This window comes from Lepidochelys kempii, chromosome 11 (assembly GCF_965140265.1).
Source record: "Lepidochelys kempii isolate rLepKem1 chromosome 11, rLepKem1.hap2, whole genome shotgun sequence".
NCBI classification, from domain to species: domain Eukaryota; kingdom Metazoa; phylum Chordata; order Testudines; family Cheloniidae; genus Lepidochelys; species Lepidochelys kempii.
Window position 1 is genome coordinate 45,569,690 of NC_133266.1, and position 26,453 is coordinate 45,596,142.

Here is a 26,453-nt window from a genome sequence, read left to right on the forward strand (position 1 = left end):
CATCACAAATGAATATTTATAAAGTATACTCCTCCCCGCCCCCTGAAATAGACAAATAATAATAGGGAAAGTTGTTAGAGGTGCTAACAATCTGAAATGAAACATCTATTGGCTATTCATGGACTCAGGCTACATAAGAATAGTCTATCACTTGTGTTGTCTGTATGAAGAGTCCAGATGCTATGAGGTGTAGTGCGCGTTCTGAAAGGTGCTGTGCTTTCGACTCCCATTAAAGAGAAGTCTTCAGTATGCTGTAGGCTCAGGTCTTTAAAAACATGTGATAAGTGATAAAAACAGCATGAAATGTTTAAAAACAATAATATTTATAGAACTACATGGTATAATCTTCACCCAAAACAGTGGCTATATTTCTATTGTGTTTTATCCATAGAAAATAGCTGATGCCTTGTGTTTATGCACCCTCGATGCATGTAGTATTTTATTTTCTAAATGTGTTTGTGTAAATTTAGTGCTGGCAAAATGTGCCAATCCTGGAAACTCAAGTCTTCTGTTTCTCTAAAGAGAAGGTATAGGACAAGCATCAGTAATGCAAGCTTCTCCACACTGCCCTGAAGAGACTGACGGCCTTCTAGGCGTGAGTGGACAGTTCAGTCTCCGTGCCCATTCAATCCCTAGCTTCTCTGCTCAGACTGTCTATGACAGTGGCCACCTGTGAGGATATTTTTTTGTCATCCATCCCTGTGAACACGAGGCTGAAAACACAAAACCATTTCACACAGGCCACCAATCACCATCAGATTATGACAGTTTTCCATCGCTGGATTTAACAGATGACTGAAATGAAAGATTCCGTATCCCATTGCCAATCACCTCAGCCAACAAGTAGTAAATCCTGTGCCTCAAATGCTAACTGACATACTGCTTTAGCCAGGATTTAAAATATTCCCTAGATTTGTCATTTTCATTATTCTTAATAAGGAACAAAGCTATAACAAACTGACTGCGAACTTCCAGGAAACTAGCAAGAGGTTATTAGCATGTTGTCAGGCAAGGTTCTGTCAACTATTTAAATTTTGGAAAGGTTCCCAATTCAAATAATCACTCCACCCAGAGAGAGGGTGTGTTGTATATACACACACGCCCTACGCCCATCCCCATTTAGATTAATGTTTCCTTCCATCTTTCTAAATACTTAGAGAACATGTTTAAAATCCTGATTGAACAGTTAAAGTAATGTTTTAATTCCCATATCCAGTAGAATAAGATAGACGAGTGTTTGTCTACCCAATAGAGTAGGATCTGGCTTTTTTGGCTTCTAGAATCATTAAATTACATTTCTTCAAATGGGTTTTAGTTAACTATATATTGTTTTCAATCCCTCGGAGTCACATCACCATTAACTACCACTTTTAGAAATACCTTCTGAGTATTCATCTGTGCAAAGCAGATAAACACAAATCATATTCACATGCAGAATATATACAGAAGATTATTTTATTTGTACTTATAGCATATATTTAATATTAAATAAGAAACTGGTCACTTGCACACTGTTTAAGAGCCTAGATGATTTCATAATGTATAAAATGTCCATATATTTAGAAGTGTTTCATCCTAGATACTACAGGAATCATTGTATAAAATCTAGACATAAGGTGAGATGTGGCTGTAAAGTGACAGCCCCGTTGTAAGGCTGCCCTGCTGGCATTCCTGGAGGCATAATTCTTACATCTGGTCCAAGCCCACTGAAATCAATGAATTTGGACAGGGGATAAATCAATACAGCATTTAGTTCAACACCTCCAGGAGCACTCAAGTACCTCAGGCCAGAGTGACCTCTGCTACACCCCTAAGATTTAGAAGAATGCAGCATATGCTCCCTCCACCCCCACGACAGCCCAATTCCACCAGCTGGAGCTGAAGGCTGCGACTCTGCCCAGGCCCTTTCTTTTCCCAGAGCGTGTTGGAAAGGCTAGAGCTGCTGCTCATCCTAGTGGCTACAGACAGCACAAGACCCACTGAGAATATAAGAGCTGTAACTCGGCCTAGCCCCTGTGTGGTGCCGAAATAATTGGGTAGGTCCTTCTGTGCCCTTTTCTGTACTTACCCCTATGCGGGACTAGTTATAATCTACCCCATACTACTGGACAGTATATGACTGTGCTCTTTTCCTAAGTACAGAGGATATTTTTGTCTGTTATATTCTTGTCTGCAATTAAGGATTAAATCTCCTTTTTTCTTAAGCCCCAGGAGCAGCTCTTACTGAATCCTGCTTTTATTTTGAAATAAGACATGAGAAAAAACTAATTAAGTATCGCTTTGGGCTCAGTAGTTCAAATGCTGTTGTCTCTTACCTCCATTGTTTCAGTCTTGGCTTTGAAGTTGCTTTCATCTATGTATGAATGTTTGGCTTATATTTAGTGTCAGAATTGGATTCTAGAATCGGAGGCATATTTAGCTAATTAGAACTATTTCTGTTTGGATTTGCATATCATACACATAGTAAATAGAGATGAAAAAGATCTAGGCAGGTCAACTTATCCATTTCCCTGCCCATGCAGGTTTATTTGAAATGACTTACAATTTGCAGCTTCTGCTTCACTCCTGGGAAGGGCTATTGCACACTCCAATAGATTTGACTGGTCCAGGTGAGTTTTGTCATTGACTTCAGTAGTGCCACAGATATCACCCTAGGGCTTTTTTCCCCTGACGTTCAGCCTGCATTCACTGCACTCAGACTTACATGTCCTGGGTTCACCCTATACAACTGAGTTTGCACAATTTGGCCTCACTCACGCACTGAGGACGTGCACTCAGAGGAGCCGTCCATGCAAAACTCCTCTCCCTGTGGTGCAGGAGGGAGGAGTGCTCCTCCTCCCACCCTCCTATGCTTTGTAAAGAGCTGTTTTGATTAGGGCACCAGGGAGCCAGTTGTCTTCCCAAAGGTCACTGGGGCATCGGCCCAGATGCTATTAGAACCCAGGATCACACTTAGTCCTTGGAGCCCCCTTTTGTGAAATGTGGGTGTCCCGGAGCCTTCTTTGTATTCTGTGTTTTTTGTTAGAAAGTGGGACATTTTTGTAAAAAGTTGAAATGTCACATTTTCTAAAAAAACCCAGCTCATTAAAGGAAAAGAATACAGAGACACCAAGAATGCATGGTGAGGGGTACAAAATTAGCAAAGGGAAGAAAAGACAGCTGAGAAGAGCGGGAAAGTGAAATCTTAAGACCACCTCATTAGGAGACTCAGCTAAGCAGAGTAATTACCTTAGCTAGGTGAAGGCCTTCTTGGAGAGAATGAGAGAGAAGCCATGTTCAGATGTCTAAGGCCCTACTGATAAAAACAAAACACTGATGGATAACACTTCATTCTGGAAAGCCAGCTCCATAATTAGTTTTGTGTACTTAATAGTTGGATGCAGGACAATTCGGGGGATCTTAAATACCAAGTTACAAGCAGGAGGTGAGGGGACGAATCTCAGTTCATACTGAGAGATACATTTCTACCATGTCTTGGAAATTTTGTGATTAATCTCTCAACTGAGTAAATATACATCTTATCTCAAGTCATCACAAACAAAAATGTGACCACAATAGAGGTGACATGATCTCCTGCATTTAATATGACATATTAAAGTAGAATTGTTTTTAATTTTATGATGCTGTACATACTCACTTTACAATTAAATGTATGTCTTGCAAGTTACGGGCTAAAAGACTAAAGTAACAGCTATTGTATACTCAGCAATAGTTACAGTGTTGGATGTTAAAATTGATTTGATTGAAGGAATTTTGCTCAGTTATTTTTTACTCTAAAAAAAGAAAAAGCCATTAAAAGATCTTTATCATCATCCTAGACAGTCACATAGAGAAGGATAGAAGACTGATTTAGCACATCAGTGGAAAGGTGGCACTCCTTACAGTTCAGAATCTCTCTCTAGTAACTTTTGGATACATTGCTCCAAAACTTGATTTGTCATCCGAAGTCATGACCTGGCCCAAAGGTAGTCAACAAGAGTAGTTCAAAGAGGCAATTTGCACAACTTAAAATAAAAAAAAAAATCTATAAAACAAATCCATGAAAATGTTGATAAAAATAAAATAGAAATCCAGTATGAAATGTACCTTGCTGTTGAAATGCTTTAGCAAAGTTAGGAAAGTGAAAAAGCTCAACTTCATATTTCAGTGTCGAAGTATACAGAATTAATACATAATGCATATCTAGGACAGGTGTTACCCTGATATTTGGCTAGTTGGGTGTTATATCTATATGCATGTCTTCTACCTAGTTATCTATGTAGGGTTTGTTAACTCTTTTTAGTCTTTGATACCATAGAGACTAACAAACTTATTTGAGCATAAGCTTTCGTGAGTTACAGCTTCATCGGATGCATGCAGTGGAAAATACAGTGGGGAGATTTTATATACACAGAGAACATGAAACAATAGGTGTTACCATACACACTGTAACAAGAGGCATCAGGTAAGGTGAGCTATTACCAGCTATTACTTACCTGATCACTCTCATTACAGTGTGTATGGTAACACCCATTGTTTCATGTTCTCTGTGTATATAAAATCTCCTCACTGTATTTTCCTCTGCATTCATCCGATGAAGAGAGCTGTAGCTCATGAAAGCTTACGCTCAAATAAATGTGTTAACTCTCTAAGGTGCCACAAGTACTCCTTTTCTTTTTGTGGATACAGACTAACACAGCTGCTACTCTGAAACTAGTCTTTGATAGTTATAGATAATTCTATAATGAATTTGAATATGAAATTTAGCTCTGGTGTAAATGAGTAAAACTCTCATTACTTTACTTCAGTGGGCCTGCCTCTGTTTATACCAGGGTTGAATTTAGCATCCTGAGTCCAATTCCAAATGGACTGTAACAATATTACTGGGTACTAACAAAAGTTAAAGAAATGGATAACAGATACATTAGATATGGATGAGCCATTGCAAATGCTTTTCTAACCTCTAATCTTAATACATTACAATGTGTACAAGTTGAGGGGCTACTTCACAAACCTTAATAGAGCTCACTATTAACCTAACAAGAAGGTAAACTGCCCCTTTTAAGATGGGTACACTGAGGCAAATGAGTATATGAAAGAGTAAGTGACTTTGCTACAGTCCAACAGCAAGTCAACGTCAAAACTGGAGGTAGAAACCAGGAGTCCTTCCATATAAGACTCCTTTTCTAGACACTAGAGAATCCGACATTTTGAAAAACATTTACCAATCCCCTCTCCTAAAAATGGCTATACATTTTCAGAACTTCCTCTACCTACATCCTGGTTGATGAGAGAGGATAATGGAGAGACTATTCTTGAAAAGTTTGGGTATTTTTGTCAGGAATGCAAAAAACCTGCTTTTTTCCTTACTGATGGTTTCCTTTTCTTCCTATGCAAAAACGAGTGAACCCCCCCCCCCCCCCCAGGATTGCTAATTCAACTTGTCTGTCTGTAAAATGTTAAAGAACATGCCAGCAACATTGCAGGGAAAAAGGAAAGAGAAAGACAAAGAGAAATAAAATAAAATAAAATAAAATGGCTAATTTGGTTAAAATGGTTAATAGTATAAAATGGTTAATACGCAATTAAGTATCAGTGCATAGATATCTCAACTTAGTTACTCCACAAATGGAGTGAACTTCCTTTGAACAGATTAATGTGTTTGAGAATAATGGAACTGATATACATGTATAGATATAAACACTTAAAGTTCATAGACTTCAGTTGTGATAAGTGCTTCCCTGTGCCACAATGTTACTGCTGAAGAAATGACTTTTATAAATATGTATAATTTTTGATTACTCGGAAGAGCCTTAATGAATTTGTTGCTAAGCCATTTCCCATAATATCCCTAAATTCTCATACAAGTTGAGTTACAAGGCACTGACGTGATTTTTCAAGTGTTGATTGTGGGTCAAATTCAGACCTGACGTAAAGCAGGCAGGACTCCTTTGAAGCCAACAGAGTCATGTCCAGTTATACCAAGTCTGAATTTGGCCCTGTAATTGCAACAGTACCATACCTGTCCATGAAAATAACTGGGCTGCAGTAAGTGGCCTTTGGAGTGTGCAGTGGTGAGAGAGAGAGGCCCACAGTGTTTAACCACATTTTTTTATTCTTATTGTATAAATACTCTTCCGCTGTAGTGTGGGGGGGAACAGTGATGTTAATTAAATTCATTACAACTGTATAGGGTCCAAGGATGTTCCCTGGCATGTATATGCATGTAATTAAATTGGCATAATTCCAGACAGACTTCGGGCAGTTCTACACTTAAAATGCTGCAGCGGCGCAGCTGCACTGCTCTAGTGCTTCGTAAAGACGCTACTATGTCTACGGGAGAGCCCCTCCTGTAGGCGAAGCCCTCCTGCCGAGACAGCGCTGTCTACGCCGGCAGGCGGTGTCTTTACAGCGCTCAGGGTGTGGATTTTTCACACCCCTGAGCGACATAGTTCTACCCATGTAAGTTTACCGTTTAGACCTGGCCACGGTGAAAGTGTTCATCAAAGAGTAAAAATGTTTACCCCTGAAATTAGAAATTTGGATTTCACGTTTTCGATATTTGGCACATCTGAACTAAAACTGAAACCGACACTTATTTTGTATCTGTTAGTTACAGCACATTTCTTCCTCCTGTACGTTAGAGAATATGGCAACGGAAGATGTTGAAAAGAAGCCAGTTAGTTATTATTTATTATGTATATTACTATAGCATCTAGGAGCCTTAGTCATGGACCAGGCCCCATGCTGCTAGGCACTGTACAAACACACAACTAAAAGATGACCCCCTACCCCAAACATCTTACAAGCTAAGTATAAGACAAGAGATGGACACAGTTGGATGGGGGAGTACAAGAAAATAGCGAGACAGTACTGGTCAGCATGACAGGCAGTGGTCTCAGCACACCAGTAGCCTAACCGTTGTCAAGTTGTTTTCTAGGCATCATAGAAAAGGAAAGTTTTAAGGAGAAATGTGAAGACCAAGGAAGTGGCTTTGCGGATTTTTTATGTGGAATTCCTCTCATGCATGAGGGGCAGCATGGGAGAAGGCACAAAGGTGACTGCAAATTTAGCAAGCAGGGGATGGAGGCTGGCATCATAGGCCAACGGGAGGCAGGAATCACCATCTTGATAGCAAATGATAGAGATGATAGGTAGAGAGTGGAGACAGGTCACAAAGGGCTCTGAAGTTGAAGACAAGTAGCTTATGTTTGGTGCTATAAGGAAGGGGGGAGCCAGTGCAGGGATGCAAAAAGAGGGATGACACGGTCAAAGTGACAGGCTAGGAAAATTATTTTTCCCAGCAGCAGTCTTAATGACTATGGGGACAAGACTGCACCTGTCAAGGCCAGAGGAAAGGGTCTTGCAGTAATTGAGATGTAAGGTGAGAGCCTGGATGAGAGTTTAAGTGGAGAGGTTGGATAGGAAAGGGTGCATCTTAGAGATGTTAAGCAGAAAAAATCTGCAATATTTAGACACAGCCTAGAGAAAGGGCTGAGCTGAAGGAGATGCCCAGAGGGCACTGACTGACATGCAGGATGGTGGAGCTGTCACAATAATTGAGAAAGGAGTGATGGGGATTGGAAGGCTTGCGGGGGGGGCGGGTAGGTTGGGAGTTCTGTTTTAGCCATGTTTTGATTGAGATGGTGGCCAGACATTCACAAGGAGAAGGAAGAGAGACAGTTCAAGATTTTAGTTCAAATAGGAGGAGACAGGTCTGGAGCAGAGATGTAGATCTGTGAGTTTTCAGCAAAAAGACGGTAGTTGAATAATTTTTGTGGATGAGATGACCCAGAGATAAGGTGTAGAGGGAGAAATTAAGGGGACCAAGGACAGAGCCCTGTCCAAGAACTCTGTGGAAACTTGAAAGCTTGTCTCTCTCACCAACAGAAGTTAGTCCAATAAAAGATATTACCTCACCCACCTTGTCTCCATAATGAATTAGGCAGGAGTAAGAAAGCAATTAAGTCATTAATAGTTACATTCTTTACTGCATTCATAAGCATCCTTCTTACATCTCAATATCATTCAAAAACAAACCAAAAAAGGAACAAAAAAAGCAGAACTACATTACTCTTCTTGGCACTCAGTAAGACAAGAGTTAGCCAGTTTTCATAAGGGATTCTGAAATAATTACTTTCTGCTCTCTCTATTTTCTGAATGTTGAGCAACTAGTGGATGTAGTCAGCATACCTACAACCTAACCAGTTGTACAGTGTAGTGAGGAGTGAGAGAGGGGCCTGTAGGGCTCTGCACTGGAAAAATAACATTACAAACCTGTATGCAAATCAGGATGATGTAATGTTTCCTAACATCTTGGCTACCTTTCATGTTTCTAAATATTTTTCTTCAACATACTACTCTGAAACAAACAAGCAGCCAGATTTTATTTAATTAAAAGGTTATTTTTGTCTGCATAGTCTAAGGACAACAATTTTGCTTTAAAAAAAGTAGCAAATAGAAGCTAGAAAATGTACAGTATTTAATCTCAAAGATCTCTGTAGAGTGAAATAAACTAAATACTTATTTTAGAGATGATGTGGCTACAAGAGAGAATATTTGGACATCTCTGAAAAATTGGGAGTGCTCTGTAACTAGACTGATTATTTGATTAACCACACCACTACTCCTAAAGTTGCTGAGATGAACTCTCATTTCCAGAAGTGTTATCTGTTTGGATCCGGTACAGTGACAATGTTGACACTTGTTAATTTCTATGACATTTTATTTCTGATTCTGCATTCCAAGTCCTTGGGCTACTTTCTTATAAAGAATTTGGCTTGTTTTCAGGATTTCAAATTATTTTTAACTAATCAAAATATACGTATGCACTCAAATATTTATGTTCAAAAGTTTGGGTGAGTTTTGTACTAATGAAAATGGACTGGCTAGAGTCAGGAAATGTACAAATAGCCACATGCAGCTCTGCTACTGCACTATCTTGACCCATTATATTTTAATCCTGGGCTTCTCCTGAGCAGTGTGCCTATTGTGCTAAGTGTAGTAGTGGTTTTCTGAGGTGCGTGAGTAGAACTAGGATGCAGCAGACCGAGGATGTAACAATACCATTCTATTATTCTGTTTGTTGAAGGCAGGCTACAGGCCGCAGTGTCCCATCACACCTTTCCCTCTCCATCACCAAATCAATACAATGCCTGTTTCAGACTTACTTAGCACAATCTGCAAGCTTCTGTGAGACTATAAACTTTTCCTAGTTACTAGTATCAAAAGGATTATTTGCTGAAGACTGAATCTCTGACAAAAAGCTTGTTACTGTTGTAGTTATAAGGATTTATTTTCAATGGAATCTAATCTCAGACTTCATCTATCACATGCAAATTTACATACAGAAGGCCAGATTCTCAGCTGGTGTAAACTGACATTGCTCTGTTGACTTCTATGGAGCAATGTCAGTTCACACCAGAAAAGAAACCAGTTCACTTACTAAAACAAACACAAAAACAACAAGCCAATCCAAGAGCTTAATGCACAACCATAGGTCTCTGGCTTTCCAGTGGCATACCTCATCCAGAGCAAAATAGGTTTGGAAGACTTTCAATGGAAATTAACACACATTAAGCCAGATTCATGTCCCTACTCTGACAACACTTCAAAGCTGCAGAAAATATGGTGGATCTGCCCAAAGGAGGGAATACCACGGCCAGCCATTGGTATAAGGAGCATTCCTGGTGTAAAGTCTGAAGGTCGGGGGTGTCTGTGTTCTCAGGATCCTTTGCTGGTGTGGGTAGCTGAGTAAAACTTAAAAACTACCTTTGTCTCTCACCTTCCTCAACTGTACTGATGTATACTGGCTGCAGCTGAAAATCTAGGCCAGGCTTGGGAAATTATAATATAGATTGGACAAGCTGGAAATACTGTACACAGTATTGTAAAATTTTTCATTGCAGTATGCAGCTCACATCTGGGCAAAAGTAAATGTATTGGTTTGTTTAATCTATCTTCCACTGACATCAGATATTTATTATTTTGCCAATATTTTATATTCCTCTTGCAAATTTGGTCATATGCATTTTATAGGTATTGGACGGGAAATTTTTTGCAGTATTGCATGTGTCTGTTCAAGCATACAGTGTTGTAGGAATGTTTAGAAAAAATATTAAAAGAATACAGCAAACTTTTTGTATTATATCTAGGTATCTTTCACTTCTGTTTAAAGATGCTTTGGTTCTTCTGCTAAACAATAAAAATAATGTTATCTGCATCTTTGAATCTGAAACATTTGACTGGAAAACATGTTTTACTTGCATTTTGGGCAAAACTAATCCTAAAATTCTAATCCGTGGCTACTAAAATGACTGGAAACTTAATAAAAAACCCCCTGGGTGTCTAAATAAATGTATGAAAGATGATGAATTGGCATTTTGCATGCAAGTATATTCACATGGGGCTGTATCTGAGCTCCTTACTCAGTACTTGCTCAGGCAAAACCGCCACTGAAGTCAACTGTGAAACACTCATCTTCATTTCAGTTAAATGACACATGTAATTGTGTATTCTCATTGACTTCAGGGGCAGTTTTGCCTGAGTACTGTAAGTACTGAGTAAGGACATCAGGATTTGACCCCACAAACTGCATTTCAAATAAGCTGATGGGCAGCAAATATATTTTCTTTATCTGGAAATAATGAGCAACTTTATTGCTTGTATTTACAGCTTTAAGGCTATAAGGAACAGAATACATTTCACACTCACAAATACTATAAAGTAGTTTTACAAGCAGTTGCAGAATTAAAACTGGAGTGATAATAAAAAGCTTTGCATTTGATCTGTTTGCGTGTCAGCAACCTAAACTTTACTTTTTTTATGGTCTCCACAGATTCCATATACAGCTGTAAATGGCCCCACTTCCGAAACCAACTTTCCACTCCCAGCAACTACTAACCCATTTATATCTGTGGGTTCGTTTCAAATGTTTTAAAGTGATTAAATGTGGTAATAAAAATGAACATTGGCTAAAACAAACAAAAACATGGTGTGGGGGGTGGTATTTGGAGAGTAGTTGCTATACTGACTTTGTGCAACTATAGGATCCCTCTTTGCTAGGAGAATACTTCTGTTGGCAGCTAAGTCACTTTTACAGCCAAAAATGTGCCAGCAGTGTGGCACAAAGCACCCACACAGCACCTGGGCCATTTGAAATTTGGAGACTAAATTCAATTTTTGAAGTGTGAAAGAGAGGAATTTTAAACCTGTTTCAAGCGCACATCTCAGCACAGCCTTCACTGTGGCAGAACTAATATTGGCCATGGGCAAAATTCTACTCAGCTTAGACTCCAGACTATTGGAGGTATTAGCACTCTGGCATCTCTATTACTTACACTCTGGTGATGCGATGAAACTAACTGCCTTGGCACCAAGGGTGTAACCTTACTTCTCTTGCTTCTACTAAATTTCCCCCCTCAACTTTGCCCAGACTGTCCCTATTAGGTATAGATGAAGTTACTCTTCTTCCAGGATTATTTTAGAAGACCAGTATTAGAAGCGCTAGTCCTATTCTAACGGAAAGGCCCAAACCCTTCATTTCAAATGGCCAATTACAGCCCTGCTAGGAGCAGAGACAAGTCCCATTGACTTGAATTTCTTAAATTTTAAAACTTGTCTTGCTTATATAGGGGATTAAATTGATTCTGCCCAAACAGGAGCAAATGATATCCTCATTCATCATAGAGAATTTTTAAGAAGAAACATCCTGCATGAATTCTCTTCCTTTTGGGATCTTCCACAAGATCTTAGCCCATAAATTTCACCTTTCGTGTTATGTCTAGATCACCATTCTTCCCAGACATTTATCCTTTTACTTATCCACTACCCTCTTTCTTCTTATACACCTCTTTTCCCCATTTCTATTTTCCGTACTGCTTTCTTATTTAAATATTCAAGCACTGTCATAAACATACACCCTCCCCCCCACAGCAATAATAAACCGACACTAGTGTGGTATACAGACACCATGACTATTTTATTAATTAACATTATTTCTCATGACTATAATATACTTTACCATTTCAATAAATTGTAAGTACATTTTTTGGATTGTTTTCAATCAGTTTTTGTTGTTCTTACTCAGTATATTTGCCTACAATAAAGTTGAGAAAATGGAATTTCTGGCAAACCCGCAGAGAGAGGATATTTAACACCCACACCCACACCACAATGGACAAGAAAAGCTGTGTTGGCAGGCAACCCAACAAAGCTGTTGACAGATTCTATATATAAATAGTTTCTTTGAAAATGCCTACCAAATTCATAAAATGAAAAGGAGTACTTGTGGCACCTTAGAGACTAACAAATTTATTTGAGCATAAGCTTTCGTGAAGTCTTTTCAAAGTCTCTCCCTATGGGAGCAAAGTCTGTGCTGTACATGTCATTGATAATATCTTTTACTGTACACCATGAACACTGACATTGCTATTATGACCATGCACACCCATGCATAGCATTGATGCAACTATTAATCCACTGTATTCCATAAAATAGCACTTTAGAGCCAACTGCAAGTCTGTTCTGCAGTAGCTGGGGAAAGAACGACGCACACACTTCCCATTTTGGTTAGGGCAGTCCCAGCTGAAGAAAGCATCTCCTTCAGTGAGACTAATCATGTGCTTAAAGTTAAACAAGTGCTTAAGGGCTGTTCCAGATTGTGGCCCAGCACTGTACCCAGACAGTTTCTCTTACAGTAAGGGATATATTATTTCCTGATTTTAAGACAAAAATACTTTATTTTTCAAATAGCAGACATGAGACCAGAGGCAGCAGTGTGAGGCATGAAAATTTCAGGCTTTTCATCTTCCCACTGTTAAGAAGTCTATGTGTGTTGTTCTACCCGGAAATCATCTCAGTCTCCCCATCTGGTGCCCCTACTTTTCTTTGTCTTTTTCCTCTCAAATTACATTCCCCCTCTTTCACGTTGTGGATGCTGCCAACGTTGTCAGCAAAGGCCAATGGTCAAGGAAGCAGGACATCAGTGGGACTATTCATACATCCAGTTAAACACAAGGTTAAGTGCTTTGCTGGATAAGGTCCTAGGAGCCTTAACATTCAACCTGTGCTACAGAGAATTTCCTGCTCCATGGGGTGAATCTCACAGAGTAATGACAGGTTTCAGAGTAGCAGCCATGTTAGTCTGTATTCACAAAAAGAAAAGGAGTACTTGTGGCACCTTAGAGACTAACCGATTTATTTGAGCATAAGCTCACAGAGTAATGAGTTCCTATTTTACAGAATCACACAACCCCACTTCCTGCAGGACAGGTGGAGTTTAAGACTTCAGGCCTGCAGAGATTTATTCTGCATGCAGCAGAACAGTATCTGAGCACAGCAGCAGGTCTCAAGAAAAGTCACTGTCATTTGCCCAGAGGATCTACGTGGCTTCGGCTATCTCTCTTCTATTGGATTCACCACTTTCATGATACTACTTTGAATGGTCACTTAGAATATGTGCAAAAAGAAAAGGAGTACTTGTGGCACCTTAGAGACTAACAAATTTATTTGGCCACTGAATGCATCCGATGAAGTGAGCTGTAGCTCACAAAAGCTTATGCTCAAATAAATTTGTTAGTCTCCAAGGTGCCACAAGTACTCCTTTTCTTTTTGCGAATACAGACTAACATGGCTGCTACTCTGAAACCTGTTAGAATATGTGCTAACTACTTATGCTTAACAATCTGTTCCATTTTGCATTTAGCTGAGACACTTGGAGTACCTTTCCCAGACCCAAAGAAGAGCTCTGGGTGGCTTGAAAGCTTGTCCCTCTCACCAACAGAAGTCGGTCCAATAAAAGATATTACCTCACCCACTTTGTTTCTCACATTGGTTTTGCTGGTGCTGAGATTACTGAACTTTTCACACAATGTTCCATCATCAACATTATTTTTTATTATTTGTATTACCGTGGTGCCTAGGATTCCCAGTCAAAGACCAGGACTCCATTGCGCTAGGTGCTGTACACACACAGAACTAAAAGACATATACTGATACTATACCACAATCTAAGTAGCTTAGAATTTAAGGTTTGGATGATGTTTAATTAATAGGAGAGAAAATTCTTAAAGAATGAATACCTAGGCAACTGCCTGCCCTTTGAGGCCGTGGTAACTAATGCTAGCCATACAAGAAATAACCGAGAATTTACCAGAGCATTTCTAATTATGTCCAACCGCAGAAGCCTTATTTTCCCCAAATTCACTAGGTTGTCTGGAGAATAATCACTGGCAAAAAAAGCCCCCTAAATATTGATAATTATGCAGCTACTGTCTTTAAAATGAGTGGGAAATTATGAAAGGAGGTAAACATTCAGGTGAAATGAAAGGATTTTGTTTGGATAATCGATTTTAAAAGCACCAAGAAGCATCTGGGAAGTGTTACATGTTTACCTTTGGCAGAAAGATTATTTTTAAAGCAGCAATAGAAGTGACACTATTAGGGAGTGACTTGATGATGGACTTGTGGAATGTGAATTGAGGCCTGTCGCAGAACATCACACATCATTCCTAGTTGATGAAGAAATAGGATCAGTAACTGAGAAACTGGAAAGATCCCGTCACATCATGATTTCTTGAGGAAATGTGCCTCAGCATGTTGAGTTCTACTACTTAGAAAAGGTGGTAAAGAAAGAATATTCGCCATTGTTGTCACAATTACCTATATTGCAGAGTCTGCACTAAAGCAAACACTGAAGGCAAGAGCCTTCTACACCTGATAGAGCATGGGGCGGAGGAGGAGGGAAGGGGCTCTCTGATCCTTGGGTTGCCAGTCCTGTCTGAAGGAGCAAGGCAGAGCAACCTGAAGGCTGCTGTAAAGTAGTACTGACTACAACAACCTTTAAAGGGCCAGTCTGGTGGTCAGGAATAACCAAATTGTAATAGCTCTCCAGAGACAGGTCCGCCTTCCTGCTGTCCACGGCCTGATGGCTCTATACTGCCCAGAATTTCCCTTAGTCCACCAAAACCACCAGGTAGCCACTGAAACTGGCTTTAAGGTTGCTTTCAGACACTGACACAGAACAAATCAATATTAGCAGGGGCCAGAATGTGGTTTTCTTGAACAAAGAGGAGTGTTTCACAGTCAAAATGTCCAAAGACATCAAATCCCAAAAGGTACATACTCTAATAGGAGACAGTATATACACATCAGGAGATCCTTATGAACTGAATTAGGACTAAATTTGAAATGCCTAAATATATCATCCCTCAAACACAGCTCCCACTGACACCGTCGGGACTGGATCATACACTTCATGGATCAATTGGAGCAAAAGACCCTACCTTTATATTCTGAAGTCCATTTCCAACCCTTCTATGTAGTTTAAAGCATTTGCATTTATTGTCTGACTTCAGAATACAAAAAAGATGATATTCCAATTTCATGTCCCTCCATTTTGAACTATATTTGTTTTCATTTAGAAGTGTGATGAAAGAATCCTTTTTTATTTGATAAGTAAACAGGTTCATTATTATTATTGTATGCATTCGTAAGGCTCTCATCACTGTAGTATCCAGGCTATGCTGGCTTGAGAGCACTTGGAGAAAGGACTGTTTCTCCTATACAGTATTCTATTGCATTCTCAAAGCTATATTTAAAAAAAAAAAATCACTGTATTGCATGCTGGTTGCTATCCCCTGCCCTGTCTCAGGGGGATTCATTCCACTGGTGCTGATATTTTACATCTATATAGCAACTTTCATCACTTTACAAACTACAGTGGGGGCCCCAATTCTGCAAAGAATTACTCTTGCACCTATAGTTATCCTCGTGGAGTCCGACTGTTACCAGAGGGAGAGGTAAGTGAAAGGAATCCTCAACACAGGCTACAGAGTAGAAGTGGAATTTCTCTAGAACTGCTACTGTATTAGACGACTTGGCTTGCCTGGGTGGTTGGTGCATGTGCACAGTGGGGCAGGATGGGGTTCAAGAAATCCTCCCATCGATGTGGAAAACAGGGCCCCTGATTCCTTCCCATTTTTTCAAACATCAAGTCTGGGCAACAGGCACCGTCAGGGAAAGACGTGGGCTGCAGAGGCTTCTCCTCTCTTTCTCCTTTGTGCATGCTGTTGGAGCTGTGAACATGATGGGGATTATGGGTACTACGCAGTGCATCGCCCGTGCACACACAGCTGCTCTGGTGCAGCATGCACAAGGAGTGGACGCCCTGCAGCAGCCATCACTGGAGCAATATTAGGCTTAGCCCATGGTTCAGTAGCTGTCTAAGACTCTGATTTATCAAGGTCTTTAAGCCTCTGCTTAACGTTAAACACACGAGTAGTCACACATTTAAGTTCCTTGCTGAGTTAGAGCCCACAGAAGTGGCAACCTCAAAGAGAGTTGAGCGTTAGCATTTGGGGGCAGGCCTGCAAAACAACTCTCTCCACAAATTTATCTGTTTCATGTCCACCAGCCACTCAGCACAGATCCAGGCTGATGATTTTTAGACAGGGTTAGTGAGGTGATTCTGTGGGTTACACCTCACACTTACCGGTCTGCTTTTTCATAAAAAGTGTACGTGGCGTGGCAGAACAGGGCAATGTTTAGGTCTTCCCTCCCCCGCCTCCTTCCACAGAAGTGGAATCCAGTTGCTGGGTCTTTCAACCCTCACTATTTGTTGACATTGATTTATATTGGTTATTTCAGGAAAAAAGCTAGAAACTTACCTTAAAAACAAAAATGACTCAGATTCATCTTCACAGGGCCACAGGTTTGAACAAGGGACCCGTGTGTGCCCCCTCCATCTTATCAGTGTCATTAAAAACTATCAGCCATGTGGCCCTTTCTCCATACATAATATCTCAAACTATGATATCACAAACTCCTGCTAATGTTCCTTAAAAGGATCAATTCTTCCACAAATTAATACTTGCGGGGAAAAGGGAATTAACAAGAAGTTATACAGTGAACGACTAATTTCATAACCCTAATGATCTAGAATGTTTCTCAAATGCGGCCACCAGGGGTTTTTGTGTGGCCACAACAGCCTTCTGGGCAGCAACTGGGGCTAAGGGGGAGAAAAGCATTGGCCCCTCCCACTTCCTCCTTTTTGCTCCTGGATGCGCTGCCCTGCACCGGGACTTCAGTAGCCTAGCTGTGTGGCCCCCCAGCTCCAGCCACAAGGACCTAACCTTCAGCTGCAGGTCTTCAGCCTCCGGCCCGTGGTTCCAGCTGCATGGTAGCAGGTGCTGGGCTCCCAACTCCAGTCCTGGACTCCAGCCGCGCAGTGGCGGGCACTGGCCCCAGGTGCCGATGACCCCAGCCCCAGCTACATGGCAGTGGGCTCCAACCCCTGGGCCTGGCCGCGGGGCAGCTGGTGCTGACATCCAGCCCCAGCTGTGGAGCTTCAGTCGGTGTCTGGCCCCCAGTTCTGGACTTGTGGCTCTAGCCCCCGGCCCTGATCCCCTGCTCCAGCTGCTCAGCAGCAGGTGCCAACCCTCAGCTCCGGCAGCACAGCCCCAGCTCCTGGCACTGATGCCATGGCCAGCTGCACAGCAGCAGGTGCCAACCCACACCTCTGTTCCTGGGCTCCAGCCACATGGTGGAGGGAGCTAGCCCCGGATGCCAACCCCTGGCTCTGGCTGCACAGCAGCGAGCGCTGACTCCTGGCTCCAGCACCCAGCGCCGATCCCTGGCTTCAGCCACGCAGTTCCTGTCCCCAGTTCCATGCTCTGGCCACGGGCACTGAGCCCTGGCCCTATGGCAGCAGACACCAGGCCCTGGCTCTGGCCACGCAACAGTGAGACTCATCACCCATCCCCGCTGCCTCCCACAGCCCCGCATCTATCCCCGCACATTGCCTGGGGCCCCCGCTGCATCCCTTGGTCCTGCATCCACCCCACCATTACCTCTGGCCCCTGCTGCCTCCCCCTTTCGTCCCCGCCCCCATCCAGGGCTTAAGAGGTCCTGGGGCTTGCTGAGAAAAGTGATATTAACAAACATGCAAGTATCACTTTTCACAGCAGAGTTACTAGTTACCTGTGAAAAGTGATACTTGTATGTTTGTTAATATCACCTTTCCTAGCCTCCCAGGTAGCTACTAAGTGTGCTGTGATATTAAGAAATATACAAATATCCCTCCCGAAGGGAGAGGCAGCGTTATTTTTACTACTGAATCTGCCAAAAAACCCTTCAAATATAAATTACACCGAAAGCTTGTGCTCTAATAAATTTGTTAGTCTCGAAGGTGCCACAAGTCCTCCTGTTCTTTTTACTGATTTGGATGTGTATATTTAATTCTTTTTCCTAAAATTAATTAAATATTTTAGAAAAAGTGTCAGTGCGGCCACCAGTGAGCATCAGTGGCCGCACTCTGAGGCCACCAGTGAGCATCGGTGGCCGCACTCTGAGGCCACCAGTGAGAGTTGTTGTGAGAACCCCTGACTAAAACAACAAAATTAACAGTAACACTTCAACAGCTAAACATACAAAGATCAAGAAAAATGGAAGCAGGGTAATAAGGACAAGATACAGGTCAGAGAAAAGGACACACAAATATTGCAGAGATATTCCTAAACAGAGGAGAGTTGGAGGCTCAAAAGTAAGTACCACACCAAAGTATGATTCAGCTAGAACTCCAAACCTGTGGAATATAATCTGCCAATAACCACTGTTCTTGTATTCTGGCTACACAAAGCCAAAGAAGCTTCACTGAGGCATAATATTGTCTTTTAATATGGTGGTTAATGAACAGTGAATACAGTAGCTTATTTCTGAGTCACACTATCCTATTAACACCACAAGAGGAGATTGTTGCTTCTCACAGCAATAGATTCAAAAAGTAGCATCATTCTCAAGGTCCAAATTCAGCCCCTTACATCTGCCAGAAATCATATTTACCTGCAGTAACCAAGTTCTCCTGAAGACCGTTCAAAATGTTTGAACAATAAGGACTTGGGTGAATTTGGCTTTGGCCTTTGAGAGAGAGAGAGAGAGAGAGAGAGAGAGACAGACACATACACTAAAATTTCTCCTATGGTTGTGGTCACACCATCACAAGCATAACCTACTGGCGAGTGAGTGCTTCATGTCCTTCCCAATGCCTGATGCATGGCGCTTGAGAGTCTTCCTAGCGAGAGTGTTTGGCTCTTTAGCTCAAGCTAGCTCTTTCAGCTCTGGATGTCCCCGGTTCAATCCCCATTGTGTAGGCCAAGATGGTGACCATCACATAAGCACTAATGTAAACAGGTCATTGGCAACCTACTACCAAAGTTTCTTACCCTGTTCAGAGCACATGTAGATGACAGTGGTAAAAGCCAGTGGTCAGCCTACATAAACATTCCCCATCCATGCTATGTTACCACAAGCAGAACTGCACTGATACAGCAATGGTAGAAAAATTACAAAAAAAGTTTGGGTCCAAAAAAGGACAGAGAACCAAAGATGAGCAAAGAGAACTTAAAGATTCACAAAACAAGAGAAACACAGTTAAAGAAAAACAAAAATACAGATGCAAGCTAAGCGTCCCACAATAGAAATCTTTAAGACCAACTAAAATAAATTTACCCATAATACAGATATTAAAAAGAACCCATCCCTCAGAGGCAGAAAGATATGCTGAAATATTAAGAGTAAAGAAAAAAAATCTATCATTCTCCAAATTCTCAAAGGCAATGTAAATGATTCTTTCTGTTGCAGCAAACATACAATAAGGTAAAACCCACTCTTACATATATATTTTTTCAACTACAGTTTTACAAAATCACATCTAATATATAGCATTATCTGGTTTTTTAGACAGTAATCTAATAAAACTTCCCTTGCATTTTCCCACTCCATCTCTGACTCATTTCAGAGTAGCAGCCGTGTTAGTCTGTATTCGCAAAAAGAAAAGGAGTACTTGTGGCACCTTAGAGACTAACCAATTTATTTGAGCATAAGCTTTCGTGAGCTACAGCTCACTTCATCGGATGCATGAAGTGGAAAATACAGTGAGGAGATTTATATACACACAGACCATGCAAAAATGGATGTTTACCAAACACATTGTAAGAAGAGTGATCACTTAAGATGAGCTATTACCAGCAGGAGAGTGCGGGGGGCGGGGGGCAGGGCAGAAAACCTTTTGAAGTGATAATCAAGGTGGGCCATTTCCTGGAATAATACATTTAATAATTCCATAATACATTTCCAGGAAATGGCCCACCTTGATTATCACCTCAAAAGGTTTTCTTTCCCCCCACCCCACTCTCCTGCTGGTAATAGCTCATCTTAAGTGATCACTCTCCTTACAATGTGTCTGGTAAACATCCATTTTTGCATGGTCTGTGTGTATATAAATCTCCTCACTGTATTTTCCACTTTATGCATCCGATGAAGTGAGCTGTAGCTCACGAAAGCTTATGCTCAAATAAATTGGTTAGTCTCTAAGGTGCCACAAGTACTCCTTTTCTTTTTACTGTAACGAGAGTGATCACTTAAGGTGAGCTATTACCAGCAGGAGAGCGGGGGGAAAACACCTTTTGTAGTAATAATCAAGGTGGGCCATTTCCAGCAGTTGACAAGAACGTCTGAAGAACAGTGGGGGGTAGAGGGGGGGAATAAACATGGGGAAATAGTTTACTTTGTGTAATGACCCATCCACTCCCAGTCTCTATTCAAGCCTAAGTTAATTGTATCCAGTTTGCAAATTAATTCCAATTCAGCAGTCTCTCATTGGAGTCTGTTTTTGAAGTTTTTTTGTTGAAGAATTGCAACTTTTAGGTCTGTAATCGAGTGACGAAAGAGATTGAAATGTTCTCCAATTGGTTTTTGAATGTTATAATTCTTAATGTCTGATTTGTGTCCTGTCAAGGTTCCTCCCCCACTCTGAACTCTAGGGTACAGATGTGGGGACCTGCATGAAAAAACCTCCTAAGCTTATCTTTACCAGCTTAGGTCAAAACTTCCCCAAGGTACAAAATATTCCACCCGTCGTCCTTGGATTGGCCGCTACCACCACCAAACTAATACTGGTTACTGGGAAAGAGCTGTTTGGATGCGTCTTTCTCCCCAAAATACTTCCCAAATACTTCCTTGCACCCCACTTCCTGGACAAGGTTTGGTAAAAAGCCTCACCAATTTGCCTAGGTGACTACAGACCCAGACCCTTGGATCTTAAGAACAATGAACAATCCTCCCAACACTTGCACCCCCCCTTTCCTGGGAAATGTTGGATAAAAAGCCTCACCAATTTGCATAGGTGACCACAGACCCAAACCCTTGGATCTGAGAACAATGAAAAAGCATTCAGTTTTCTTACAAGAAGACTTTTAATAAAAAATAGAAGTAAATAGAAATAAAGAAATCCCCCCTGTAAAATCAGGATGGTAGATATCTTACAGGGTAATTAGATTCAAAAACATAGAGAACCCCTCTAGGCAAAACCTTAAGTTACAAAAAAAGATACACAGACAGAAATAGTTACTCTATTCAGCACAATTCTTTTCTCAGCCATTTAAAGAAATCATAATCTAACACATACCTAGCTAGATTACTTACTAAAAGTTCTAAGACTCCATTCCTGGTCTATCCCCGACAAAGACAGACTATAGACAGACACACAGACCCTTTGTTTCTCTCCCTTCTCCCAGCTTTTGAAAGTATCTTGTCTCCTCATTGGTCATTTTGGTCAGGTGCCTGTGAGGTTACCTTTAGCTTCTTAACCCTTTACAGGTGAGAGGAGCTTTCCCCTGGCCAGGAGGGATTTCAAAGGGGTTTACCCTTCCCTTTATATTTATGACATGTCCATTTATTCTTTTACGTAGAGACTGTCCAGTCTGACCAATGTACATGGCAGAGGGGCACTGCTGGCACATGATAACATATATCACATTGGTAGATGTGCAGGTGAACGAGCCTCTGATAGTGTGGCTGATGTGATTAGGCCCTATGATGGTGTCCCCTGAATAGATATGTGGACACAGTTGGCAAAAGGCTTTGTTGCAAGGATAGGTTCTTGGGTTAGTGGTTCTGTTGTGTGGTTGCTGGTGAGTATTTGCTTCAGGTTGGGGGGCTGTCTGTAAGCAAGGACTGGCCTGTCTCCCAAGATCTGTGAGAGTGATGGGTCGTCCTTCAGGATAGGTTGTAGATCCTTGATGATGCGCTGGAGAGGTTCTAGTTGGGGGCTGAAGGTGATGGCTAGTGGCGTTCTGTTATTTTCTTTGTTGGGCCTGTCCTGTAGGAGGTGACTTCTGGGTACTCTTCTGGCTCTGTCAATCTGTTTCTTCACTTCAGCAGGTGGGTATTGTAGTTGTAAGAATGCTTGATAGAGATCTTGTAGTGTTTGTCTCTGTCTGAGGGGTTGGAGCAAATGCGATTGTATCGTAGAGCTTGGCTGTAGATAATGGATCGTGTAGTGTGGTCTGGATAAAAGCTGGAGGCATGTAGGTAGGAATAGCGGTCAGTAGGTTTCCGGTATAGGGCGGTGTTTATGTGACCATCGCTTATTAGCACCATAGTGTCCAGGAAGTGGATCTCCTGTGTGGACTGGTCCAGGCTGAGGTTGATGGTGGGATGGAAATTGTTGAAATCATGGTGGAATTCCTCAAGGGCTTCTTTTCCATGGGTCCAGATGATGAAGATGTCATCAATGTAGCGCAAGTAGAGTAGGGACATTAGGGGACGAGAGCTGAGGAAGCGTCGTTCGAAGTCAGCCATAAAAATGTTGGCATACTGTGGGGCCATGCCGGTACCCATAGCAGTGCCGCTGATTTGAAGGTATACATTGTCCCCAAATGTGAAACAGTTATGGGTGAGGACAAAGTCACAAAGTTCAGCCACCAGGTTTGCCATGACATTATCGGGGATACTGTTCCTGACGGCTTGTAGTCCATCTTTGTGTGGAATGTTGGTGTAGAGGGCTTCTACATCCATAGTGGCCAAGATTGTGTTTTCAGGAAGATCACCGATGGATTGTAGTTTCCTCAGGAAGTCAGTGGTGTCTCGAAGATAGCTGGGAGTGCTGGTAGCGTAGGGCCTCAGGAGGGAGTCTACATAGCCAGACAATCCTGCTGTCAGGATGCCAATGCCTGAGAGGATGGGGCGTCCAGGATTTCCACGTTTATGGATCTTGGGTAGCAGATAGAATACCCCAGGTCGGGGTTCCAGGGGTGTGTCTGTGCAGATTTGTTCTTGTGCTTTTTCAGGGAGTTTTTTGAGCAAATGGTGTAGTTTCTTTTGGTAATTCTCAGTGGGATCAGAGGCTAATGGCTTGTAGAAAGTGGTGTTGGAGAGTTGCCTAGCAGCCTCTTTGTTCATATTCCAACCTATTCATGATGACGACAGCACCTCCTTTGTCAGCCTTTTTGATTATGATGTCAGAGTTGTTTCAATGCCCCTCTGCTATGTACATTGGTCAAACTGGACAGTCTCTACGTAAAAGAACAAATGGACACAAATCAGACATCAAGAATTATAACATTCAAAAACCAGTTGGAGAACACTTCAATCTCTTCGGTCACTCAATTACAGACCTAAAAGTTGCAATTCTTCAACAAAAAAACGTCAAAAACAGACTCCAATGAGAGACTGCTGAATTGGAATTAATTTGCAAACTGGATACAATTAATTTAGGCTTAAATAGAGACTGGGAGTGGATGGGTCATTACACAAAGTAAACTATTTCCCCATATTTATTCCCCCCCTCCACCCTCCACTGTTCCTCAGACGTTCTTGTCAACTGCTGGAAATGGCCCACCTTGATTATCACAACAAAAGGTTTTTCCCCCCGCTCTCCTGCTGGTAACAGCTCACCTTAAGTGATCACTCTCATTACAGTGTGTATGGTAACACTCATTGTTTCATGTTCTCTATGTATATAAATCTCCCCACTGTATTTTCCACTGAATGCATCCGATGAAGTGAGCTGTAGCTCACGAAAGCTTATGCTCAAATAAATTGGTTAGTCTCTAAGGTGCCACAAGTACTCCATCTCTGACTCAATAGCTCTGGAATTAGATGGTGATATGGTAATTGAAAATACACTTGTAGAATCCACTGCTTCAAACAGATTCCCAGCTCCCCACTAGGATCTTAGTTGCCAAGTTCAGCAAAGCAAGGTCAGGGAGTTATGACTCTGTCTCCTCCATAGGGACCTGCACCTTTTGGGCCCATTTGTTCTTAGCTGGTAAGGCAGCAGTTCACTGATCTGCCATTGTGATTTATTTTGAGTGCTCGAAACACCTGCACTAATGTGAAGCTAAAAGATATCTGGGATATTTTTTTTAGTTCACGTTAACAAATAAATAATGATACGGTAGCAACTTTGTGGGCTGGAGTCCCTTCTAGTGGCATTAGGTTGTTTTAACCCCTTTCTAAAACTAGGCATGGATTAGAGAACAAGTAGGGTAAAGGCAAATGGCATGAGGCAAGTATGCCTGAGACAGGCTTGTGGTCTGGCTCAAGCACTACACAAAACATCTCTCTACTGGTGGGCCCCATCTGCCAGCAGAAGGACTGGTCTTGTGGTATAATGAAGGAGATTCCAACTCCCATTATTTGGACCCTTGTTTTGGCCTACAGGGGAGTCTACTCTTTGATTTAATTGTCATTGCTGGGATTAAAATTTGCTGGGTAACCCCAGATTTGCTTCAAGTTTAATAAAGTTGCAACCACAGGCTTCTACAGTGAAACATGTGTGACAGTAGAACCCGGACAAGTGGCAGTAGAAATGGAGTGACAGGCTATTTTCACTTGAAATTTTCAAGCTAAACAGTAGATTCAGTTTTAGGGGTTTGTTTGTTTTTTAGTTTACATTCAAGGAGATAATATGAGATATTTTCCATTGCAAGATCCACAAAGTTAGAGTTCTTTAAAAATATCTTAGCATTTTCACATACCTTTCACAATTAAATTCTCTCTTTCATTGTCTAATTTTAGAACATGTCCTGAAGATGCCTCTCGATTCTCTCACTCACTCTTCTCTTATTTTAGTTCTATTGACCATTACTGTGTGTCTGCCATCTCTTTTATTGTTTTATAAAATCTTGGTTTTATTTATTGGAAGGTGCTACCTGGGTTTATATTGTTTCACACAAAACTAAAATGTAGGTGGATTAGGTAAACCAAACGGAACCTCAACCTTTTTAGGCTAAAGGCCCAATCCATGAGAGTTTTGCCTGCGTAAAGAGTGCAGGATTGAGCCCTAAATGGCCATTAGCATGGGAATTAGTCACTTCCACATTAAAACATTTTCTAATGTCATTCTCCTTTTGGCATTTGTGTCAAAGCTCAGCTCCTGGGAAAAGGGTGATAAACAGTGGTCATGAAGGAAGCAGCAAACCTCTCAGAGTCTATTTCATTTCATAGCCTGGGAAACCAAAAGTGGCTGCTTTCTACTGGATAAGGATTATAGTAGTATTTCACACTGTGCCAGAAAGTTCAGGAAACATTTCTGCTTTATTCAGCAACATATCACAGAGGGAACAGAGCAAAACTGAAACAATAACTCACACACACTAGGGTTAACAATATTTCTGAGATTACCAGAAGGAACAGAAGAACAAATAACGTGGAAGCTTACATGAGGTTGTGGAAGCCATTAAAAAAAAATCTATGCTACAAGGCTCCCGTGTATTTGTTGAAGGAGATTTTCATAGCCATAACTATCCTCATTTGGTTTGAGCAGGCCTCCCCTTTTTGAGAAAGGGAGTTTCCTGGAGACAACTTTTGCCCTCAAGATACACACAATAACTTCAATGGAAGCTGAATGGAGCAATTCTAATCAATTCACAATCACAAGTTTAGATGGCATTAGTACAACATGTTCCATATTTTGTAAATATAAATTCCACACGAGAATCTTATAAACGTTATTTGAAATTAAGCCTTAGTACTGTGATATAGGGAATGTTTCATGTGTGTTACAGATGTTTTGGTACTGAATATCAAATACAGTCATTCCTGTATAGCAAAGCATATTAGCAGTTTACAAAAACAAGTCACAGACCACTAACACTCAGTCAGACTCTCACACAAACACAAAAAAGGAAAGCAAAAGAATGTAGAGAACAAAAATTGTCATTGACCTGATTTGTCAGAGATGTTGGCTGTGACTGGCGTGGTGGAGCAGCTTGTGTTAGCCTTTGCGCTGTCCTTGGAAGAACCAGCTTTTGGTTTATTTTTCGTTGCCTCTAGTGCTTTGACCTTCTTGGCATGTTTACTTCCTTTGTAGTGGGCCTCGGCCTGGCTCTACAAAGGAGAACAAATCAGGCTCATTTTTTGTACTTCCATATAACACAATGGATGATAATATAGAAAAAATGATACTTTCAATAATAGGCACCATATTATTCCACCTGACAAACTTTAGTAGCACCTTGTTAATTACTTTCCAAAGGTTAATGTATTTTATGTATTCAGAGGGGAAGACTTGCATTTTGACGGAGATTTTAATGAAGAGTATGTATTTTCAGCACCTTGGAACATGAGGTTTCAAGTGTATATTAGAATTGACAGCTGCTTATCAAATTCCTTACTGTCATACCCATGAAAGA

General features: G+C 41.2%; 1 protein-coding gene across 8 annotated transcripts in view; it reads right to left on the minus strand.

Moving 5' to 3' along the window:
* ZNF385B (zinc finger protein 385B) overlaps positions 1 to 26,453 on the minus strand; it is a 305,022-nt gene that overhangs the window by 8,382 nt on the left and 270,187 nt on the right. For all 8 annotated transcript variants that reach the window (XM_073306049.1, XM_073306053.1, XM_073306046.1 and 5 more), the window contains one exon: positions 25,986 to 26,148. In XM_073306049.1, coding sequence (XP_073162150.1) covers positions 25,986 to 26,148 — 163 coding nt within the window. The remainder of the gene's footprint in view (positions 1 to 25,985; positions 26,149 to 26,453) is intronic.